This window comes from Vitis vinifera, chromosome 7 (genome assembly GCF_030704535.1).
Source record: "Vitis vinifera cultivar Pinot Noir 40024 chromosome 7, ASM3070453v1".
NCBI lineage: Eukaryota > Viridiplantae > Streptophyta > Magnoliopsida > Vitales > Vitaceae > Vitis > Vitis vinifera.
The window spans coordinates 30,867,292-30,892,093 of NC_081811.1; the positions used below are offsets into that span (position 1 = coordinate 30,867,292).

General features: G+C 28.8%; 2 protein-coding genes across 3 annotated transcripts in view; one reads left to right on the top strand and one right to left on the bottom strand.

The window, feature by feature from the left end:
* Positions 1-3,678: 3,678 nt before the first annotated feature.
* LOC104879954 (protein LAX PANICLE 2) lies at positions 3,679-10,741 on the bottom strand. Of its 2 annotated transcripts, XM_019221038.2 has the most exons (5): positions 10,088-10,741; positions 9,750-9,797; positions 9,492-9,564; positions 4,145-4,193; positions 3,679-3,975 (listed from the first exon to the last, which is right to left on the bottom strand). In XM_019221038.2, the coding sequence occupies exons 1-4, from the start codon at positions 10,432-10,434 to the stop codon at positions 4,146-4,148; spliced, it is 516 nt and encodes a 171-aa protein (XP_019076583.1). In that variant the 5' UTR covers positions 10,435-10,741; the 3' UTR covers positions 3,679-3,975; position 4,145. The 2 variants fall into 2 exon arrangements, with proteins under 2 accessions (XP_019076583.1, XP_010653031.1); XM_010654729.3 differs by lacking the exon at positions 4,145-4,193 and having other exon boundaries at positions 10,088-10,739.
* A 13,870-nt stretch (positions 10,742-24,611) lies between these two features.
* Positions 24,612-24,802, top strand: part of LOC100257916 (probable manganese-transporting ATPase PDR2) — a 37,266-nt gene continuing 37,075 nt past the window's right edge. Inside the window, exon 1 of the mRNA XM_010654730.3 lies at positions 24,612-24,777. The gene's annotated coding sequence lies outside the window, so the exon portion shown is untranslated. The remainder of the gene's footprint in view (positions 24,778-24,802) is intronic.

Sequence of the window (24,802 nt, forward strand, 5' to 3'; positions counted from 1 at the left end):
TTTATAAATTTAAAATAAATGGTAAATAAATGTATTTATATAAAATCTAAAAAAATATCAATAAAATGATCTCATATAACCGATGAAATTAACCTCTATAAGGTCAAACATTCAAATATTATAAAATTGATCAATTTTTGGAAATATACGACCATAAATATTATTATTAAGATAACATGGTGATGACATAATAATCATTATTAGAGTTTGTTTACGAGCAATGGTGATGACATAATAATCATTATCAGAGTTTGTTTACGAACAATTCTTATTAACTAATTTTAATCTATACTGTTTTTGTTACTAATGTTTTTATTAAAAAATACTTTCAAGAATAATCAATATATCATTTGAAAATAATCATTGCAAGTGATTGTCTAATAATTATTTTAAATAATTTTTAGATTTTTAAATATAAATCTCCAAAATTTGTTGCATTTAAAAAAAAATGTTTTCAAATATTAACAATCACTTTCTAATATTTTGAAAATCACTTTTAAATAGAATATGAGGGTGTTCGGTAAAACTTAAAACTTATTACTTAATAACTTAGGTCGACTTTAAGTTAAATTATACTGAAGTGGGTGTTTGGTAAATTATATTTAAGAAGAAATCATCTTCTTTGAATGAGAAGATGATTTTCGGGTAGCCATAGCAACCCATTCATTTGATGTCTCACCAAGCATTGCATTTTGGCAATTCACCTCGGCACAAACCATGGCGTAGGCAATTTGCAAACTTGGAAGTGGTATTGTAGCAAGAAAATGATCATAGACTCCATCCAAATGAGAGTCAAGACTGGCTAAGAAAACATACACACATTGAGAGTTAACCTTTGTGGCATATTTTTCAATATCATTTGCATACTCCATAGTGAAATGTTCAATAGCATAATATTCTTGCCATAATTTTTGTAGCTTGCCAAAATATGAAATTACAAAACCTTCATTTTAATGAATAGAAATTACCTCACGATATAACTAATAAGCCTTAGATGCATCTAGACTAATAGAATAGGCTTATTTTGTCATTTCTCGAATTTCCTTGGTTGTAGATAAGCAGAGGAAAAAAAGACTCGATATCCTTAATCATGGCATCAAGAAACCAAGTCTTGACCAAGCAATTTCCATCCTCTTAAGCTTCATATTCTTCAAAACTTATGTCTTTTGGAGAAACCTTAGCACTAGAAATATAACCCCATCACTTTCTATCCTTGATTTTATTTTGAGCATTCAAGGACCATTAAATGTATTAGTACCATCAAGTTTTTCTGTAGTAATTAGTGAGGACATTTTTTGCATATGAATGGTAAGCACAACAACAAGATCAACTTTTGCTTTCTTTGTTAGAGATTCTAGATTGCTATTTTTTGTATCACTCGTTATGATATAAACAAGACGATGAGTAAAAACAAAGCAATAAAAAATACAATCTGTAGCAGAACTATATGATCAGAAGAAGAGAAAAAAACCTAAACATGAAATTGTTGGGATTGAACCCCTAAAAGCAAGACATGAAGTAACAAAGTTAGACTCAACTATCCCTTTGTTATTATTTTGATGTATTGACATTGATTTGAGCATTCAATCCATGTCTTTGACATTGTACATTACTTGAGTGCATTAGGAGTTACATAAAAAATATAAGTCATGGGTTCCTTATAAGTAGATAAGTTGTCTATAGTTGGTTCATGGATTTGGGCAATCCAATAGAAACTATAGTGCATCACCTCTCAATTGGAGGGATGACTTGTCTTAGCCATAGGGATAGGCTTCCCATGGTGAGTGCACTAGTGTATGTGATGCACAATGGATATGACCTACAGTAAATCATGATGCAAGGCTATTGATTGTCATGATTCATCAAGCTACTATACTTCATGGACTCTCAACCTTGAAAGGATATTGAGTTTGTGTCAAAATCAACAGGAAGCTTTGACCTTTGGGTGAGACCCTAAAGTGGTCATATATCCCTATGGATGAGGTCACTATTGATGAAGGCTGGTGGCAATAGGTATTCTCAATATAGGTACTAGATATCTCATGGGATTAAGACAGTATGTCCCCTTGGGTAATCCAAAGGACATGTGATTATGAAATCTATGGTCACAATAATTCATTTAGTGGAATTTGACATATGTTCCTTGGAGTTAGAGTATGTCAATTTATCATATAATAAGTCAGATATGTAATTCAAGGATTTGAAAGGTAATCTTGATAAGTGATAACACTACCTTGTTAGATTACGAACACCAGTTCATGGGGAGTCTACATGCAGTGGATAGTAGGTCACAAACCCTAATACTTAGTGTCTCGTTGTTATTTACGTAAGATACTAGAGTTCAGTTGATTCTCTATAGTGAAATATTGAATCGCCTTCAGAATTGGATTCTAAGAGAGCCAGTATTCTTATGGGTCCTAGTGGTCCTTGCTTTGAGCTCATATACCTTGTTAGCATGGATTATGAGGGTCAAATTAGCTCTAGGTTCACTTTTGTGCATAAGGGTATTTTGGTAATTATGTAAGGTTGCATAAAGGTAAGTGAATGAGGTTTCTGGATTAGGCTAATTGATTAATTAGTGGGCCTTATTGAATTAGTTAATCAATTAAGACCCATTTTAAACTAGTTTAATTGACCCAAGCCCATGTGAACTTAAGTCACTTAAACCTAGTTAGGATTCCTATAAATACCCCATAGGGATTGAGGTTTCCATAACTTTTGTCTTCCACCATCCATCCAGAGAGAAAGAGAGTCATAGCCTTCATTCTCATTTCCTTCCCACTAGAACTGTGTCAAGAGCAAGGTTGAGTAATTGGGTGAAAGATTGTGGGTTTACGAGACTTCCAATAACTTCAATGTCATTTTCAACACTTTGAATTAAGGTTTGGGAACATCCAAACCTAAAGTTTAGTACTTTAATCCTAAAAAATCAATTTTTAAAAAATTGGTATTACTTCTGTTGCTTAGATCTAAGATGCCTACAGAAACCATGTTTTCCGATGATTTCTATTGAGAGACCCAAAGGGATATATATAGAGGAAACTTTACATATGCATGAGATTTCCCACAATTTTAGGAACCCAAATATAGGAAAGAATAGTTGCACAATCTCTTATGATAATATTCATATTAGACTAACCATAATTACAAAATATTGACTTATTCCAACATTTTGAAATCATTTCACTTATATATAAAAATCGAATAATTTGATAATATATAAATTACTAAAACTAATTTTAATTATGTTTGTTTACTTCTTTTTTGTGTTTTTCATGATAATTGAGACATAAAAATATCAAATTTTCCCTTCTTTTTTATCACCAAACGAAAAATAGACAAACGTAATCGTGTAATTTTATTCATGGTAAATTATAGAAATCATTTTTAGATAATTTTATTAATGCTAAATTATAAAAATCATGTTTATACATGATATGATCTTTTATGTGATATGTTTGGATATATCCAATTTATTTATCTGATTGTCATAAGAATTTATTCATTTACTATAACAAAAAAATCTTAATCGAAGGGTGGGTCTAGCTATTTAACATTTGGACAAGTTTTTAGTTGCAATTGCTTCAAAAGATAAGACAGCTAAATTTTGGCAAAGTTTGGATTGGTAAAAAAAAAACAAATACAAAAAAAAAAAAAAAAAACAAAAGGCTGTCAAAATGGTCCAAGATTGAATCCAAAATATATTGATATTACATCAATGAATGATAGCGTTTCTCATATACATCACAAGCTGGCAAAAGAGAAAGAAGACGGGCCAAAACCCTAGTTGAAGAAGCATCTTCTTCCATACTGCAAAGACATCAAATAATTCGTAGATCTGTGGCCACCTGAATTTCCAACCAATGCTGCTGTTGAATTTTCTGATTCGATGATTCTAGGCAGCCAAACAGAGTCCCAAACATGCCTCAATGTCTGCCACTGCAACAGCTTCTCCCCCATGCATGAAATATCAATCTGTCATGAACGTGAAAAACCAACACGCGAAAATTTTCTTAGATATGAGTCCATGACAATATATCAGACTGATGCATATAGAACAAGTTCCAGTTGATGGGAAAAGAAAACAAAGGAAAGAGAGGAGAAAATTTGTAATCTCAGGACACCCATTGCTCGTTCTAAGTACCTCAAGTAGTGCAAGATTCCAAATTTTCTTTTCTTTTCCTCCGTCTTCTCTGCATGCCAAAATGGAGAATGATATTAAAATGATCATGAAAGTCTTTTCTTTGTAAATAGATGATTGTATACCATTCAAGTATATAGGTGGCGCCATTAGCCTAAACCATTCATATCAAAAGTTTAAGCGTAGAAGTAGAAGTAATTATAATTTCAAATTTGGTGTGAAATTTCCCCATGTTTGCCTTAGAAATTCCACAACTATTTGAGATAATATTAGATAGGAAAATAGAGGAACCTAAGGCTGAAGATTCTCAAATATCCAATGATATCCTAGTGGCATGTTTGGTCATTTTGAAAGTGCCAAAGTAACATAGGGAAAAGAATGCTATGGAAAATAGTTCACTTATGCATAGATACCATGCCAAGAGGTAAGAAAAATAAATACTAAAGTTATGTTTGGCTCCAGAAGGTTTGAGGAAAATAATGAAAAGAAAAGTATGAAGAAAAAAAAGGAAACTTGGTAATACTTTTGTCCTACTTGATTATCTATGAAAAAGTCGAACAAGATAAAATTAAATTATTAGGTAATGCACTTTCCTCAAACTTTTCTCACCTTTATCTACATAAAAGAAAAGAAAAAAAAAATAACACATTTCATATTTTCCTCATATTTTCCTTATTTCCTTGCCTGTTTCAAATATTAGGAAATCATTTTTTTTTATCATTTTTCTTTCTTTCTTTAATACTTTATAAAAACTAAACATAACCTAAGGGTAAGTTTGGTTCAGGAAAATACCAAGGAAAAAAAATGCTAGAAAAAAAAAATTCAATGCATAAATGACATGGAATTTGAGGTGGAAAAAATAGTTAGGAAAATGTTAAACTATTTTCCTCAAGAAAGAGTGAGGAAAATCTGAGGAAAAACAAATGAAGTATTGTTAACTGTCTTAGGATTTATTTGCTTGTTTGAAGAAAGAAATGCCTTTAACCAAGGCCAAGAGTTTTCATCCTCATTAATACCTAAACAAATAGATTATGATTGTCATAATAGGATTTTTAGTGCCTCTCCAATCACCTTTATGATGTATATCATATAACCACTAGTGCTAAAAAACTTTAGAATATCTTAGATGACGAGTATGATATAGTTGATGCAAGTATACAAAGATTCATGGCTTCAAATTTTAATAAATTCATTATGGTAGATGAAAATCCTGTTAACAACCAAATTCATAAATTCCAAAAGCTCCTTATAGACGTAGAGAAAAAGGCACAACATTTGGTGAAAATTTCAAGGTGTCTTAAACCTTACCACATAAATAAGCTTCCTCCTTCATGATCTAATTTTGCTTAATCTCTTAGACATAAACCCAATGATCTTTTGCCCAATCACTCTTTTCAAGGAACTTGGCACAAGATAAGGGTTGTCTTATTTCTCTAAACAGGTGGTTAGGATTTGCTGTCTAGAGTTTGTAAGATAGGATGCAAAAGTGAAGTCTTAAACCCTTACGGGGAGTTTATATAGATTTCCTTGTGGGCTTAAGTGACTTGAGTCTAACTTGGGTTCGGATCACTTCATCGAACCTACTCAAGTCCTAATTGATTAATTAGTCATATTGAGTTCTAATTAATTAATTAGCCCAATCTAGAAAGACAATTCATAAGATCTAGTATAATCCTGTGTTTTTACCAAAATACGTTTATACACACTTATGAATTACAAATGCAAAATACCCTTAAATAAATGTGTCACCATGAATTTGAAGCTTGAATAGGGACCACTAGGATCCATAGGAAATTATTGAGTCTCTTAGAATTTAATTATGAAGTTGACTCAACATTCTACTAAAGAGAGTCAACTACACTTTGGTATCTTATGATATTATAATGAGGTGAAACTCAGGTCCATGATCTACTATCCACTGCATGCAAATTCTCCATTAACTAGTATCCAAAATCTAACAAGGTATGTGCTATCAACCTCTCAAGATTATCTCTTCGATCTTTAAGTTAAAAATCCTCATATTATGTGATTAATTGACATATTTTAATTCACAAATAACATATATCAAATTCCACTTAAGAAATTACTATGATCATTTGGATCATCCAAAGGGATACACTATTTCAATCCCAAGAGATATCATGGTGCTTTTATTGAGAATATCTATTGTCACCAGCTTCCATCAACAATGACCCAAACCATAGGTAATATATGATCACCTTAAGGTGACACTCATAGGTCAAAGACTCATGTTGACTTCAACACATGCTCAATATCCTCTCAAGGTTGAGAATTCATACAATATCATAGTTTGATGAATCATGACTACCAAATAATTAGTGTCATTATTCATCATAAGTTTTGTCCAATGTGTAACTATACACCCTAATGCATTCATCATGGGAAAACTATCCCGATAACCAAAACAAGTCATCCCTTTAATTAAGAGGTAGTACACTATACTCTCTATTAGATAGCCTAAATCTATGAATTGACCGTGAACAATTTATCATCTTGTAAGGAACCCATGACTTGGATCTTTTGTACAAGTCCTAATACCGTTAAGTCATATATAATGCAAGTGATAGGGGCATGAATGCTTAGATAATAACCAATTAATGTAAATAAGATAGTAAAGGAAATCATAATCATAAATAAATAAATTTATTAGTGAAACTAAAATATGTTTTCTATGGCTCTATCCTAACACCAGTGACATGGTAGAATAGTACATATGAGCTTCGAAAAGTTGAAAATTTTGATGGTTCCTACCTAATTACCAAGTCAAATATAAAACTTAAACATAAATGTGAAATTTGTGTACAAACAAATTAACCAAGAAACCTTTTAAATTTGTTACAAGAAATATTATATTACTAAAATTAATGCATAGTGATGTTTAAATCAACTTCCTACTAAGAGTTGGAAACAAATACTTTCGCAACATTTATAAATGATTACTCTAAATCGTGTCATTTATACCTTATTAAAGCTAGGGTTAAGGTATTTAAAAAGTTAAGGATATAAAAGAATAAGGTTGAAAATCAATTAGGAAAGAATATTAAAATACTTAGGTTTGATAAAGAAGAGGAATGCACAATAACTTAAGCTGAACTTATTTTATGAAGAAAATGGAACAAACATGAAATGACACTTCTTTATTCACCCCAATCAAATGGTATTGATGAAAGAAACAACCACATCTTAATAGACATGATAAATGTTATTTTGTTAAGCATGTGCTCCTAAGAACTTATGAGGGAAGCGATATCACCCACAAACTATTCATTAATGTAAGAGATAATGAGAAAATCCCTTATGAAATAGGAAAACATATAGTAATTAGACTAGATATAATAAGAGTGTGAAAGTGCTTTGCTATGGTAGTAACACTTGAACCTAAAAAGAAAGAAGATGGACCAAAAACTATAGATGTCATATTTGAACAACTTAATAATAGGAACCATAGATGCAATATAATTCAAAAATATCTAGATAATTAGAAAATCCCTTATGAAATATGGAAAACTATATTTAGATGGATATATAAGGAGAGTAAAGGTGCTTAGCTAAGGTAGCAATAGTTGAACCTAAAAGAAAGAAGATAAGACAAAAAATTATAAGTGCCATCTTTATAGAATATACTTATAATATTAATGCAAACAGGTTCTCGGTAATAAATTCTGAAGCTGAAGATATTTTGAACAGCTCAATAGAAATTAGAGATGCAACATATTTTGAAAATATCTTTCCTTTTAAAACCAAGGTTACCATTCAATTGACTGGAGGAACATTTACTTATTCCTACTGTTGTGATAAGTTATCCACAAAATCAGAAAAGAACCTGTGGTGGAACTTTAAAGAAGTAAACGTCAAAGAGTGAAAGAGAATTTTGGGGTATACATAAGTACAAACAAAAGAAAGGGACTAGCCAATAAGGTTAAAGATTATGTTTAGTTCCTTAAATATAAGGAAAAGAAAATTAAGAGAAAAAATAAAAGAAAAATAAATAATAAATTTAAAATCAATAAATTATTTTATAAATTATTTTTGTATATTATTTTAAATTTATTTATCTTATTAATTTTAATTTGCTTAAAATATATATAATTTTCTAACTAATTTTAATTTTATTTATTTTTCTTTTATATTTTTCGTAATAAAACAAAATATGAAGAAATTAATTTTTTTAACATTTTTTTCTTACCTTAATATTTTTCTAGAATCAAATATAATGTAATTAACAATGGAGAATAACAAGAAAGAAAGATAAGGGTGTTTGGTGAAACTTAAAATTCATTATTTAAATATTTAAGTTTACTTTAAATTAAATTATTTTTAAGTTATTAATTTAAAATTTATTATTTAATTTTCATTTTAAATATTAAAATTATTTGATAAAATTAATTTTAAATTTATTTTACACCATTAAATTGTTATATTTACCTTCATCAATTTTAATTAATATTTATTTAATTTATTTTAAATAATAAATTTATTTGTCAAACATCTATATTAAAGTATTGTAAGATATTTATGATAGAAAAAGAGTTAGGAATGTAAAGTCATGATTGTAATATTTTGACTTACTGGGTAGATATGAAAAAAAAATTAATTGTTAAAATTTAATATTTAAAGTTATTTTAAAATTTAAGTTGAGATATTAAGGTGTTTTAACAAATTTGTTCAATTTAAATAACGATTTAAATTAATTTTTTAAAATTTACCAAATAAAGAAAAAATTACAAGGTGTAAAAAAAATTAACAAATGAATGATGGTATTTTTCAAAATTACAGTCCATATTTCAAGTAGCCATTGGAGAGATGTCGAGTTTTCCAAGAAGGAAAATGCAGGCTAATGATGTCTTTAGACTAGTAATCATTTATTCAAGTAAGAGTAGCACGTGGCTAACAAGAATCAGTCTTTCGCCTAGGATTGTTTTTTTCTTTTTTTATATTAATGCAGTATTAGGAAATTTAAGGAAAAACCTCATCTATACAACCCAAAACCCAAAAGGAATTAATTGGCAAAAAAGGCAAAACCCATGAGAAATATTCCTACATATTTTAAGGAATGTTTCGTTTTTTTCTCACAAAGAAAAAAGACAACCCTCTGCTAAAGGGTTATATACTTTGTCTAGGAGGGCCCATTTTTGATAATGGGTGAGAAGACTTTAAAAAAGAAGACAAAAAAAGAAAAAAACCCTAGGGTTTGAATCCATGAATGGGTATCAACCCTGCAGATCTCATCTTCACATTGCATGTGCAGTACTAGCTAGTACCGTACAAAACTAAGAATGACCCACGTAATTTACTAATTGTGGTATAAATGGTGAGAAAATGAGATTACCTCAGCTTCGTTGGAGAGACCAAGCTTTGTAACCAGGTACTTCTGCACCATGAGAACTGTCACGTTCTCCTCTCTTTTTTTTTTTTATTTGGACCAAAATATTCAGTAGAAGAGAAAGCCAACAAAACCCAAAAGAAAAAGCAACGTCAGTCAGGTTTTCACTCATTTCACTGAACGCCATCATTGAGAAATGGAAAGAAACAAAGAAATTTGAAATTTCTTTTCTTTTCATATTAATGGCTAACGTGCACCTCTTACCTCACTCTAATGTACGCCTTTGGTACTTGTGGGAGTACCTCTCCGTTGCTGTTAATACCATCCATGCATTTATCATCACTTTCAGGGTCAATATAGTTTTTGACAAATAAATCAAATATATGTATACAAATGAGAAAATGAAAGACAGATTTGTCAGTATAATTTTCGATTCTGCTAAGCTTATCCATGCATTTATCAGCATCACTCCATTCTTGATAATCCCATCCATGAGAAAATGCAAGAAAAATTTTGATCTTGTGGAAAAGTAATCTGGTGGGTGGGCATAGTTGGGATGAGATGTTAGGTTGATATGCGAGAGAAATGAAGCAAGTGCTTACCAGTTGATGGAGGAGACGAGGGTGAACCAGAGGCCAGTGGAAGAACGGGTGACCGGTGTTTGCCGGTCACGAAGAAGGCCACCAGCAGAAACCATGGGCCACGGCCATGGCGATGGTGGTGATGACGGTGGTGGAGGAGATGCAGAAAACCACGTTAATGATGATGGCACTAGCGGATCATAATTAATGGAAGGTGTCACCCCAAACCCTAACCCTAACCCTAACCCTAGAGAAGAAGAGGATGAGAAGGTGGATCTGGTAAACCCTAGGCCGAGCTCAAGCCACTCACCTTCTCCATTTTCCCCTTTTTCATGGTCGTCCATATGAAGATGAAGATCAGTGTGCATACCAAAAATAAATAAAAATACTGATATGATGGTATATTTTATTTTATTTAATGGAGCCCTTGCTCTTTTCCGAGGAGGAGGAGGAGAAGAAGGATGTTAGTGGCGTAGCATGGCTGTGGATCTTGTGATGAAGCGCCAGCGGGACTTTGTTGGGAGTTCGAAGGGAAGGGATACACGCAACGTGGGGTCAGGGACAGAGAGAGAAGAAGAGGAGTAGTGTGTGGAGTCTGTGGAGTGTGGACTGTGGAGTTGGGACTTTGGAGTGAACCAAACGTCTAATGATTTGTTTGAAAGCGCCCTCTGTACGACTCTCTGCACCTTTTCCTCTTGCATTCAAAGTCGAAACATTCAATCCCCACTCCCCTTTTCTCAGGGCGTTAAAAACTTAAAACTCAAAAGCTGTTCCCCTTTTCAGTGTTCCTCCGCTGGCCGCTGGAGTCACCTTGTAAGCCTTTTCTCTGTTTCGGAATTTGGGAACAAATTCAGATGTGGCGCTACCCTTTTCTTTTCCTTTTTTAAATCCTGTTCAATATTATATATTTTTTAAAATTATAATCCTAATTTCAAAATACAGTTGTCAAATAAACATAAGCTAATTTTTTATAAACAAAATATTCTTCTAAAAAGGGTTTTTATTTTATTTTATCCTAATATTACCAATTTTTTATAAAATACTTTTAATAAAAAAATTTACAAATTAAAAGTGTTTTTACTAAAATCACTCTCAAATAAAGATCAAAGGATTCTTATTAAAATATTTTTATTTGTTATTAGAAATATTTTTAAAAAGAATCATTTGTTTTAATAACTGTTTTCAAAAATAAATTTGAAAAATAGTTTTTAAAAATTGTTATTTTATGTTTTGTAAAACAAAAATATATTTTAAAAATTGAAATATTTTTAACATATTTTTAAATATATTTTAAAAACAATTTTAATATATAATGTTCTATATTTAATCATTCTAAATATTTGTATAATTATTTTTTAAATAGTAAAAAAATAATTAAAATATATTATTTAAAAACATCATATTTTTAATTATTAAAACCAAAAAATAGAAAATAGGTTTTGATTGTGTAACCAGTTTTCTAGGTTTTTTATTATAAAAATAAAAAATTATTTTAAAAAACAATAACCAAACAAACTCTTAATATTTAGATTAAAAAAAAATGTTTTGATAATATATTTTATATTATATTATATAATTAAAAATAAGAATTTTTAAAAATATCAAACACCTAAAAAAGCACTTTCAAACTTTAAAAGTACTTTTAACCCATTCTTAAATCATCCCCAGGTAAATTCTCAAGATTCCATGGAAGTCCAGCAAGGTACATAGAAAGAAATAATCCAAAAATAACACATGACTTTAAATTATTGAAATACTAAGGAAGGATGAAATAGAGTATGAAACAAGGAATCTATCTATTATGAATAGTTCCATTTTGCAAGGTCAATCATTCAAAAGGATCATGTGCAATCGAGTATTGATGCAGCTAGTTGCAGGTGCATGCCCATGCACCAATACCACTCAATTATACCTACTTCCATTCAACCCGTAAAAGGCTCAATTTTTTTAAAAAAATAATATTATTAAATTATCAAAACTTTCAAAATATTGATATTTTTAAGACAAAAACAGGGGTTTTATATATAAAAAAATTATTTTGCTTTTTACACTGAATTTATATTTTCAAAGGACAAGTTTAATATTATATTATTATTATTTTATATATGAAAAACTCTTTTCTTTAAAAAAAGAAAAAAAAAAGAAAAAGAAAGAAAGTCATTGAAAATATACAACTTGTTTTTACTATAAAATAAATTACTTTTTTATTTAAAATTTTTATTTTATTTTTTTTAAAAGGGTGTTCATAATTGATATTTATCATGTTGAAAGATGAATTTGATATAGATTTCACTTCACAAATTTTAGAAATATTTTTGGGATAATGGTTTTTTTTGGATAACCTATTACATCCCACATTTTTTACCTAAAAAAAATACTTATTTAAAAAAAATGTCCTCACTATTTTATTACAAAAATAACGTTTTTTCTTTTTAAAATACATGTAAATAATAAAAATATTGAAAAATATTTAAGTAAAAAATGAGTTACTCTTTAAATTAAAAAAATAAGAATGGTTAGTTTTACAAAATTTGAATATTTTCATTTTTTTTATAAATTTTTATTAAATCGCTATAATTGTGTAAAAAGAACCCAAAAAGGCAATAGTTGTATCATCATAGTCTCTCCAACACACCTACATGTCTTCCCATTATTTCATTACCTCACGTTACTCATCTCACTTTTAACGAAGACCTTTCTTTTTTTTTTTTTGGCGGGGGAGAGATAACAAGAATCTTGAAAAATATAAAAATTAGACATAATTGTTTACATTCGATATTTATCTTGAATTTAAATATAAGAAAACTCTACTACACTTTTATAATTTGTTAAGAGTTTGTTTAATAGTAATTTTAGAAAATATTTTTAATATTTTTAATAATTAAAAAATTTAAATATTAAAAAGGTTATAAGTGTTTTATAAAATTACTATCAAACTTTTAAAGTCTATTTAATAATTATTTTCAAAAACAGTTTTTAAGAGTAATTTTATTAATATTGTTCTTTGATTTTTATAAAACAAAAGTCTATTTGAAAGTTTAAAATATTTTTAACTTGTTTTTAATATTTTTAAATATGGTTTAAAAATAATTTTTAACTATGATATTTTATTTTTAATTATTTTACATGTTTATATAATTATTTTAAAAATAACTCTTAGAAAGAAAACAAGTGAAAACAATAGAAAAGTAATAAAAAATGTTCTCTAAAAATATGTTGTTTTATGTTCTTAAGAATATAAAATAAAAAAATAAATTTTAATTGTTAAGTATGCTTTTTTATTTTTTTTTGTTTTAAAGAACAAAAAACTGTTTTTAAAAACAAAAAACTGTTTTTGAAAACAGTTAGTAAAGAGGTACTTAGACATCTACATTTTATTAGAGATATTGAGTTGTATTCTAACCATTTATGCTTTCTAATAATTAGGCATGGCACATGTGCTAAGGCACTTGAACCATTATATTCCATTTTTATTTTTATTATATAGATACTATATAATATATGAAACCTAATTAATATAAATATAAAAAAGAATAATATTAAAATTCAAACATGACATTTAAATTTGGAATCAAAGTTCTGGAGACCATAAATTTATAACATTTTCAACTATTCTTTGAAAGTGCTAGAGAAAAAAAATGCCAGCAACAAATATTTTATCCAGAATTTATCTTCATGGACATTCTGAATAAAAGTTTTAATGAGGTAGATACTACAATATAGTACTTAAATCAAATCTTGCCATGTATCTTCACATTCCTATGATAATAGTTAAAGACTTGAGGCATATCCATGAAATAAATTAACAAGACAAACACACACATCACTTTCCAAGGCAATAGAAGGAAATCCTAAACTTCAAATTGTTAATTGAAGGGTTCTCTTAATCGGGTTTTAATGATAATAAAATAAGGTTAATGATGTTAATGGTTTAAATCAAGTTAAGTTTCTAAAATTTATTTGTTAAATTTTGAAAAAAAACCTAAGCATCTATGGAAGAAGATTAATTTTATGAAGACTTAGGATTCTTAAAAACTTGAAGTGACTTAAGATATATTATAAGATGGTATTTGTACATACACTTAAGTCTAAACTATTTTTTATGCACTTCAAAGTTTATTATTATCCTTACCTAAGCTTAAATCGATTATTTTTATCAAAGATTTGGATGAATTCTTGTTTTTGATTAAAATCTTAAATTAAAATCTTTGTAAACTTTTTATAAACAGTTTTAACTAGGGTTACCCAAGTCGTTGGAGGTTCCAGACCGGTTTTTAAGCACTTTACAATTGGTAGAAGGGGTTAGGAACTGTAAGGAATTTCGGATTACTCCATTTTCCATCCCAGAGTCAAGTTAAGTGCTTACCAATGATTTGGATGTTCTCAAATCGTTTCCTTACTATGGAAAACAAATTTGATGTTGTTGGAGATCTCATGAACCCACGATCTTTCACCCAATGACTCTCCCTCGATGTTAGCCACTTCAACGGTGGAAATTTAAAGGGTGGAGATTAGGGCTCTCTTTTATGGAATGTAGAGAAAGTTGTTGAAAGACCTTAATTCCTAACCCTTAAGGGGGTAGTTATAGGGGTTCATATTGGGTGCAAGTGACTTGAACTCCATCATGGGCTTTAGTTATTTAATTTATCTCAAAATGAATCATTATTGATTAATTAACCAAATAAAGCTATCTAAGTTATCAATTAGTTCAAACTAAATATACCGTTCGCTAACCCATGTGTAACCTTACAAAATTACTAAAATGCTCCTATACACATAAGTGAACCAAAAGTTGAATCAACCTTTATAAATTGTGTCAACAAGGTATATAAGTTAAAATGGGGACCAATAGGACCCATAAGATAGTATTAACTTTTTCAAAATCCAATTCTAAAGTTGACTCAACATCCCACTATAAAGAGTCAACTATACTATAGTACCCTATATAATAACAACAAGACATGATTAAGTGCTCGAGTCTATGACCTACTATCTATTGTATGCAGTTTTCTCATTACTCGTTATCCGTTGTTTGTATTCTCCTTATGAAATGGTAGAATCACTTAAAATGGTCCCACTTGCATGTGCTAAGGGTTGAACATGGAAGTATATTAATCAATACCTTAGACAACCTTTTGAGGTTTAAGAGGTGTTAATTAATTAAAGAGGGTCTCTACCATAGTAATAAGAATCATGATCTGTCTAAAGTAGGTTTGATTCTTATGATACTAATATACCTTGCATAAATATATGTAATTTGAGAGCTCTATATTTTTGTTAATTCTATTACCATCTTGCCTTAAATGCTTAGTTTACTTTATCAATGCATGAAATGTTTTACTTGTTATATGAATCATGTCTTATAACCCTATCACTCTTATTCTTATTAATAATAAGTTGACTTAACCTAATTATATTGATTGGAAAAGAAACTTGGACATAATTCTCATAGTAGAACAACTGAAATGGGTAACTTAGGATTTTACTCCACCCATTCTCAATAAGTTTTCCACGTAGTGGCAAAGAACATAAGCGAAGGCTTGTTATATTATACTTGGGTCTCTTAATAATGTGTTGCAATTGTTGGGATTAAGCCCTGAAAAACATGACATGATGTAACAAATTAAGATTCATTTATAAATTTATTTATTTATGTTTATTGGTTTCCCTTAAATATTTCATTTGTATTAATTGGTTGTTTGAGCATACACGCCCCATATCATTTACATTGTACATGACTTGGGTGTATTAGGAATTACAATGAAAATCCAAGTCATAGGTTCCTTATAAAGTGATGAGTTGTTTACAGTTAGTTTATAAATTTAAGTTATTCATTTGAGATTATAGTGCACTACCTCTTAATTGGAAGGATGACTTGTCTTGACTGTCGGAATGGTTTTTCCATGGTGAGTGTATTAGTGCATGTGATGCGCATTAGACAGGACCTACAATGAATCATAACATAAAGCTATCAATTGTCGTGATTCACCAAACTACTATACTGCATAAACTCTCAATCTTGAGAGAATTTTGAGTTTGTGCCAAAGTTAATAGGAGGCTTTGATCTACGTGTGAGACCCTAAAATGGTCATATATCCCTATGGATTGGTTCACTATTATGGAAGTTGTTGGTAATAAGTATTCTCAATAGAAGCACCATGATATCTCATAGATTGAGACAATGTGTCTCTTTGGGTGATCCAAAGGACATGTGATCTAGAAGACTATGGCTATAACATTTCATTTAGTGGAAATTTGACATATACTCCTTAAAGTTAGAGTATATCAATTGATCGCAAAATAAGTAGGATTTCATACTCAAGGATTGGAGAGGTAATTATGATAGGTGATAGTACTACCTTGCTAGATTACGGACATTAGTTCATGGGGAGTCTACATACAGTGGATAGTAGGTCACAAACCCAAGCATTTAATGTCTCGTTATTATTTATATAGGATACTGGAGTGTAGTTGGTTCTCTTTAGTGAAATGTTGAATCAACTTCAGTCCTATGGGTCCCAATGGTCCTCGTTGTAAGCTCATATACTATGATAACACAATTTATGACGGTTGAATTGACTATTAGTTCATTCTTGTGCATAAGGGTGTTTTGGTAGTTATACAATGTTGCATAAGGGACAGTGAACAAGTTCTCTAGATTCGGTTAGTTGATTAACTAGACGACCTTGTGTGGTTAATTAATCAATTAAGACCCATTTTGGGCTAGATTAAGTGACCCAAGCCTTACTGAGCTCAAGTCACTTAAGTCGGTAGGGGAACCTTATAAATACCCTTATAGGGGCTAAGATTTCCATAACCTTAAAAGAGACTCTGTCTTTCACCTCCAGAGAAAGAGAGAGATAGTGAGAGCAAAGAGATTATATTTCCAAAGCCTATACTTTGGAGTGCCAAGATCATGGTTCGAGTCATCAGACGAAAGATCTTAGGTGTACGAGACTTCCAGCTTCATTGTTTTTCATTTTCACTGAGCGGAATTGTTTTGGGAATGTCCAAATCAAAGGTAAAGTTCTCTAATGGCTTTCCTTTTGATCCTAGAATTGTAAAAATATGATTTTTGCTTCTGTTGCATAGGGTGTAAAGGCCTAGGGTATTTTTGCATGCACTTATATGATCCAAGGTAAGGGAATGGAGAAATCCAGGGTTCCCAACAACAACAACAACACATTGGTATTGTTGCGAAACCTCAAATCGTTCTATTCCCAAGCCTTAGATCATTAAGGTGCACACAACTCTATCCTAAGTTTCTCTATAGCCAAGCATAACGAAAAACTTAGTATTTAAAAACCAAAGACATACTAAAGATCTAAAGAAAATTGTCATACTTGTGATCCAAATGTTCCTAGATCAATTCTTGTTGGTGTAAAAAGCTTTGAATCTAAAGAAGATCTTGTAAACCCATAATCATCAAATCGATGACTCCTCTTTGAGTTTAGGCATTGGGATAGTGAAGTTCTCAGGGTTGGAGGCTAGGGTTCTCTCTCTAGACTATAAGGAGAGAATGATAAGACTTAAGCATTAACCTTAAGAGGGGTATTTATAGGCTTCTTATTGGGCTTAAATGACTCGAGTCCACCATAGGCTTGGGTCACTTAATCTAAACCAAAAAAAGTTGTTAATTGATTAATTAACTCAACATGACTCAAATTAATCAATTAGCCTATCTAAATATATAGTTTACTTATCTCTATACAACCTTGTATAAATATTAAAGTGCCCTTATGCACACAAGTAAACTAAAAACCCATCAAACCATTATAAATCATACCATAAAGCAATACAAGCTCGAGATGAGACCATTAAGACCCATAAGATAGTATTAGCTCCTTCAGAATTCAATTCTACAGTTGACGTAACATGTACAACACAAAGTCAACTACACTCCAGTACCTTATGCATACTACAATGAGACAGCAAGTGCTTGAGTTTGTGATCTATTATCTACTATGTAATCTCCTCATAAATAGGCCGTTTGTAGTCTAATAAGGTGAAAACTATAAGCCTTTCAAGACTAGTTCTACCATCCTTGAGTTGTAGATCCTCTTATTATGTGATTAAATGATATACTCTAGCTTACCAAGAGTATATATCAAATTCCACTAAAAAAAATTACTACAAGCCCATAGATTTCATGATCGCATGTCCTTGGGATCACCTAAGATGACACAATGTCTCAAAGTCCATGAGATATCATGGTGTCTTATCTATTGAGAATATTTATTGTTATTATCTCCCATCAATAATAACCTAATCCATAAGGAATATATAATCACTTTAGGATCTCATTCGTATTCAAAGTCACTGCTAACTTCTGCACAAACTCAATATTCTCTTAAAGTTAAGAGACAATATAGTGTAGTAGCTTGGTGAAGTCATGATTACCCAATAGTCTTATGTCATGACTTACATTCGGTTTTGTCCAATGTGTAACCATACACACTAGTTTATTTACCATGAGAATCTCATCTTGATGGTTAAAACTAATTATCCCTCTACTTAGAATGTGGTACCCTATAGCCTCAAATGGATAGTCTAAGTTCATAAACCGGTTATGAACAAATCATCTACTTATAAGGAATCCACGACTTGAATCTTCCATGTATCTCTTAATGCACCCAAGCTATGTGCACTATAAGAGATGTTAGACTAAAATACTCATAAAGTATAATATATGAAATAAAGATAGATAAAAGTGAACATGGAAGATCATTAAATGAATAATGAACTTCAAATCTATTATATCATATCATGCTTTTAAGGACTTTATCCTGATTGGCATTATCACTACATATGAGTTTTTCTTGAGTCTGTAGGAGATGTTTGATGATAAGGGCAACCTAGCTAAGTGGGCTACCCTAGGGTTCATTATGAACACTAAGATGATATAAGAAACTCCTATTAAAGATTATATGATTCATATGATTACACTTTTTAATGAGATGAAGATCCTTGGATCTAAGAACAATGAGAAAACCTAAGTCGATATGATCCTAGAGCCCTTGTTGGATTCCTTCAAGCAGTTTAAACTCAATTAGACTATGAATAAGTTAATAATGAGCTTGTCTGAACTGATGAGAGAACTTTAGATGGTTGAGGGAATTCTTAAGGATGCTAGAGGTGCTCATATGACAGTGAAAGATTCTTTGATTTTTTTTCATAATAAGAAAAAGAAGAACACTTTAAAAAAAACCAAGCAAAGAAATACCAAGGTTGGGAAAGGTAAATGTATTTAGAAATTTAATTAAAAGCAATGAATTAAAAAAGAACAAAACTTAATTAATTTAATAGTAATAAAATACTTAATTTTATATAATGAGAAATGATTAAAAATAAACAACCATTATATTGAAATGTCACTTGACCTACTAAATAGCTATTTAATAATTAAAATGAAATCTTTTTTAAAGCTCCATGAAATTTTTGTTAAAATTAACTTGGTGATGTTGAATATAATTAAATATTTCCAATATATTTCATACGCATGTAAAATGACCTTTGTTATTTGAATTTCTTCAGATTGGCAAGAAACCTTTTCTAGGTTATTAAATGGTTAAAATCATCCAATTGAGGGAAAATTAGTACAAATTTAAATTAGTTATGACATGTTTAGTTATCAAATTGATCCAAGGTAGAACGTTTCATTATTATATTATACTGATAAATAGAGAATTAGAGACTTAATCACTCACCCACACTGACAGTCTTATAACGTATTCTTTTCTTCCCACACAATGCTTTTTGTCTACATGTCTACATTGAGTAAGGAAGCTGTTGGACCACTTAGTTGAAGCAATGACTTTAAATAATTGAGTTTCTCAAATTATGAAAAAAAATTATTTAGTCAAGTGAGTCCAAGACCAAATTGTCTGGAAGGAATTGGACATAGACAATGTACTGGTTGCTTTGGATGATCCAGTGCATTATGTACCAACAAACATGTGCAGACATGTGAACCAAAATCCTCTAAAAATATTAAAATTTAACATCTCCTTATCATTGCCATAAACACCAACATACAAACTTACTATAAATAATAAGCATTACAAAGAATACACATTTAAGTAGAGAGAAATAGAATGAGAGAGATAATAGCCTAACACACTGTGGATCCAATAAAAAAGAACCTAGAAATTCTCAAAGACGATGATGATAACAGTAATAGGTCAAGATTATTTCTATTTTCTTCATCTCTAACCTATAGATTGTAGTCCACACCTCATCTAGAGGTGAAGACCTGACCATGGAATTCTAAATCTAAAATGAAGGAAAAGTGAACCAAAAAACGTGTTTGGTCATAATTTTAAGGAAAAACCCAAGTTTTTTTGTTTGGTTACAGAGAAAACAATACATAATAAAGCAAGCCAAAATGAAGATTGAAACCAATCTAAAGCTTGATACTTTGCACCTTCATAAATATTTCTCTCGTAGTATGCCAATGGTAAGGCTAGGGTTTAGAAAGAAAAGATAGAGTGAGTAAGAATGAGATGGGGAAAAAGAGGGGAAAGTAAACTAAAATAAAATAGAAAATGAACTTAGTGCCTACGTGGAAGAAAAATGGTCATTTTGAACATTAGTTTCACAAAGAGCCCAAACTTAACTTTATATATGGAGAGAATACCATTTTGGCCCAAATATCACTAATTTCAACCATGCTCAACAAGATAATTAAAACAAAATTTAGGAATTTTCTATCTATCTACATAAAAAATAATTAAAATAGGGAATTTATATAAATAATTGTCAAACCTAGGAGAGTCTAAACATTTTCATGGTGTGACCTAAGCTACAAATATTTATTGAATACAAAAGGAAGCTACAAATAATTGTCAAGTATCATTCATATGTATTCATGTGCCACTGGTGACATAGTATAAGCTTATCTAGAGTTTTCAATAAGATTTTCATAAATTCATATATGTAATAATGACATCAATCAACTAATGACATAGTATGAACTCTTCAAGAGCTTTCAATCAAGTTTCCATAAATTGACATGGTACTAACATCAATTATTACATATTGTACAATTAATGAGACAAACATCTTAGAATATACTTATTAAACAATCAATATTATGTGTAAATAAAACATAAACATATATTGGCAAATATGATATGTACTATATTAGATAAAAAGACAACATAAGAAAATAAAGATCCCACATGAGAATAAACATTTTTTTCATCACCAATCAATCAATAAATTTTATCATTAGAATTTCTAAAGAAAGTTATAATAATCTAGGTTAGACATGTTAACCTTCTATTTACCAATATTTTTCTTCTAATTTTGGTAAAAATCAATGGAATGTTTGATCGTATGACTAGTATGCATCAACAATTATTTTTTGTTAAACTATGGTAGGTTTACTCTACAAACCTAACCTTTTTTTTTTTCATTTCACCACTTCTAGTGGTAGGGTATGAATTTCATATTAAGAAAACAATGACCTTCATGGATTAAGAAGTTATTATGTACTGAATTTATATTATATCCTATTATATGATTGTATTCCTAATGGGTTACATTCACTTCAGTGAACAATTCCAATGAGTTTTTTGAAAATGTCTTTTTCATGAAACATGACGACTATTTTAAATATGAAGTATGAAAATTATAGATTTAGATATTTAAACCTTCATATCTAATAGAAAGAATACTAATGATACATTCAAATCCAAAACATAGAAAATTAAGGATTTTGATAATTGAATTCTTAAAAAAAAAAATCATATTTCATAACTTCATACTATAAAAATATATATAATTCTTGTAGTTAGTCAGTGAAACAACAATATTTATATCATAATACTTATAATAATCTCTATTTATGGATAACATATATTTTGTTTTACATATATGACTTCATATCATAAATTTTCTATATGACTTTTAGCCATGAAAGATTATAAAATTAATTATTCAACATAGATCTTATTGTGAGAAATTATATAATATTGATTTTTTTTAGTATAGCTTTTAGCTAAAATAACATATAAAATAATAATCTCTATAGTTTTCATTTATAAGAAATACCTATTTTATTTCATAAAACTTCAGGCTATGAAAATATTTTACATATTTTTTTTTTCAAGATATAAAGTATATACAAAAAAATTCCATATAGCTTCAGGTTTTGGTCTGCGAGAGTATATAAAGGTTTTTGATATAGCTTCAAGTTATAAGAATATGCAAATTAATTATTGATATAGCTTTAGGCTATAACAATATACAAATTATTTTTTCATGTAGCTTTAGGCCATCAAATATAAATTATTATATAACTTCTAATTATAAGAATATATTTTCTATCTCTATATAGGTTGATCATGATAAACAATATTTTTCATATTATCAGAAAGTAAAATAATTACTATGAATTCAAGAAACTAGCTAACAAGGCAATATTAACTAAAGAATAAATTTGTTAGAACTTTTAACTATAATTTTATTACGATAAAATGAACATTTTTGCATAGCACCGAACTATAAAATATTTTTTATATAGCTTCCAACTATAAAATTTCATAAAATTATTAATTGACAGTTTAATTTGTATAACTTTTAGTTATACCATAGTTAGACAATCTCTATATAGCTCCGGGCTATACAAAATTAACATATCAATATTTTCAAGTTTCTACCTTAAGTACATAAAGTATGGCTTATATAGCTTTTGGCCATGAAAACATTTTTTTTATATTGTTTCTACTAAACATTCTATTTTATTGTAACAAAAATATATAAATTTATACATAACTTCAAGTTATGAAATATTCATTGTATAGTTTTTTTGTATAAAATTTTGTTTTGTATAACTTTCGATTATACAATATAATTAAAAGAAATTAAAAGCTAATATATTTCGTAACTTCGGGCTATGATTATTTTGTCATAATAAAAATGTACAAATTAATACATAACTTTAGGCTATAAACTATTTTTATGTAACTTTGTGCATAGCTTCAAGTTATGAACTTTCATTATATAGATTTGTATATGGTTTTAGGCTATGAACTTTCATTATTTAGATTTGTACATAGTTTCAAGTTATGAACTATTTATTTTTATAACTTTTGGTCATATACTATTGTGCATAGCTTTCAGACTATGAACTTTCATTATGTATATTTATACATAACTTCACACAATGAACTACTTATTTTTATAGCTTCTGGCTAGATAATATTTTTTTTTTGTATAATTTCTAGTTATATCGTATAATTAAAAATAAATAATTAGAGATCATATACATAACTTTTGACCATGTATTTGTAATTTTGTAATTTACCCCTTAACTTCTAGTTATGAATTTACCCCATTGTTTTGTAATTTACGTCATAACTTATAGTTATAGTGATTGTACATATTTTTTCATAACTTCTAGTTATGATTTTTTACTAAAAAAAAATTATATTATCTAAGTAATACTTGTACATATTTATGTATTCAAATAAAATAGGCGAATGAGAAAATCAAAGGGTAATTTTATTACATATATAAATAAAATAGAAAATCATGACATACCTTTTTGTAAAAAAAAAGAGATAAAAGTCTTTCTATTTATTTGAAAATAAAAAAATATTTCTATTATTTTGTATAGAGATGAAAATAAGAAAGAAAGAATACAATGAACGGAGAGAAATTGAATTGATTTTAATTAGGGATCCCTCCCATTTTATAAGGAATTACAAAGATATAAATATTATTACATATGATCATCCACAAGTTTGTATAATAATACAAATTCTCACATTATACATTAGTAAACAATCTAATTAAAATCGATATGTTTGTTTGTTTTTTTTTTTTTTTTAATATCATTCATATATTTTTTTCAAATTTAATTAAATATGATTTTCTTATATTTTTCATGATAAACCAAATATAAAATAATATTTTTTTAAAGGTTTTTTTAGTTAAAACAAATATAATATATATATTTTTTATATTTGGATGCGGAAAAAGGCAAGGAAAAAAAAAAACCAAAAATAGGAGAAATTTTTTTAAAAGATTTGTGATAAAGATAAAAAAATTATACTTTGTTTGGTAACTCAAAAACAGTGATAAAAAATAGTTTTTGAGAACAATTTTTTAAAATTGTTATTTGAGAATAAATGTTTATTTGTAAATTTGAAATATTTTTAACTTGTTTTTAATATTTTTGGATATGTTTTAAAAATCAATTTTTTATACTTTATTTGTAATTCTTCTATATATTTGTATAATTATTTTTTTAAAACATTCAATTTTCTGTTATTAAGAATAGAAAATAGAAAACAACAAGTTTTTTTTTTTGTTTTGAAGAATAAAAAAAATTGTTTTTAAAAAACAGCCAGCAAATATACCATATATATATATATATATATATATATATATATATATATATATCAAATAAGAATCATAAAGTCACGTTTCTTGTTATTTTTTTCATCCCTCGGTAACTTCCGGAACCAAACGTATTAGTGATTTTCTTTCACACAACTTTTCCATCAAATGATTTTTTTCTTTTTCTTTTTTACCTCTTTAACTTTTCGTCTGTTTTCTTTCCTACTATTTCTCAAGAACCAAACATAACCTAATTGTTATTGAGGTCCAGCCGTCCGGAGGCCAAGCTCTGTTTTTCTCTCTTCCAGTCTCCCTAGGGCGAAACGCTCTGATCTCTCTCTTCGGACCAATCGCCGCTATAACAGGTACTTTCAAAATCTGAAAATATCT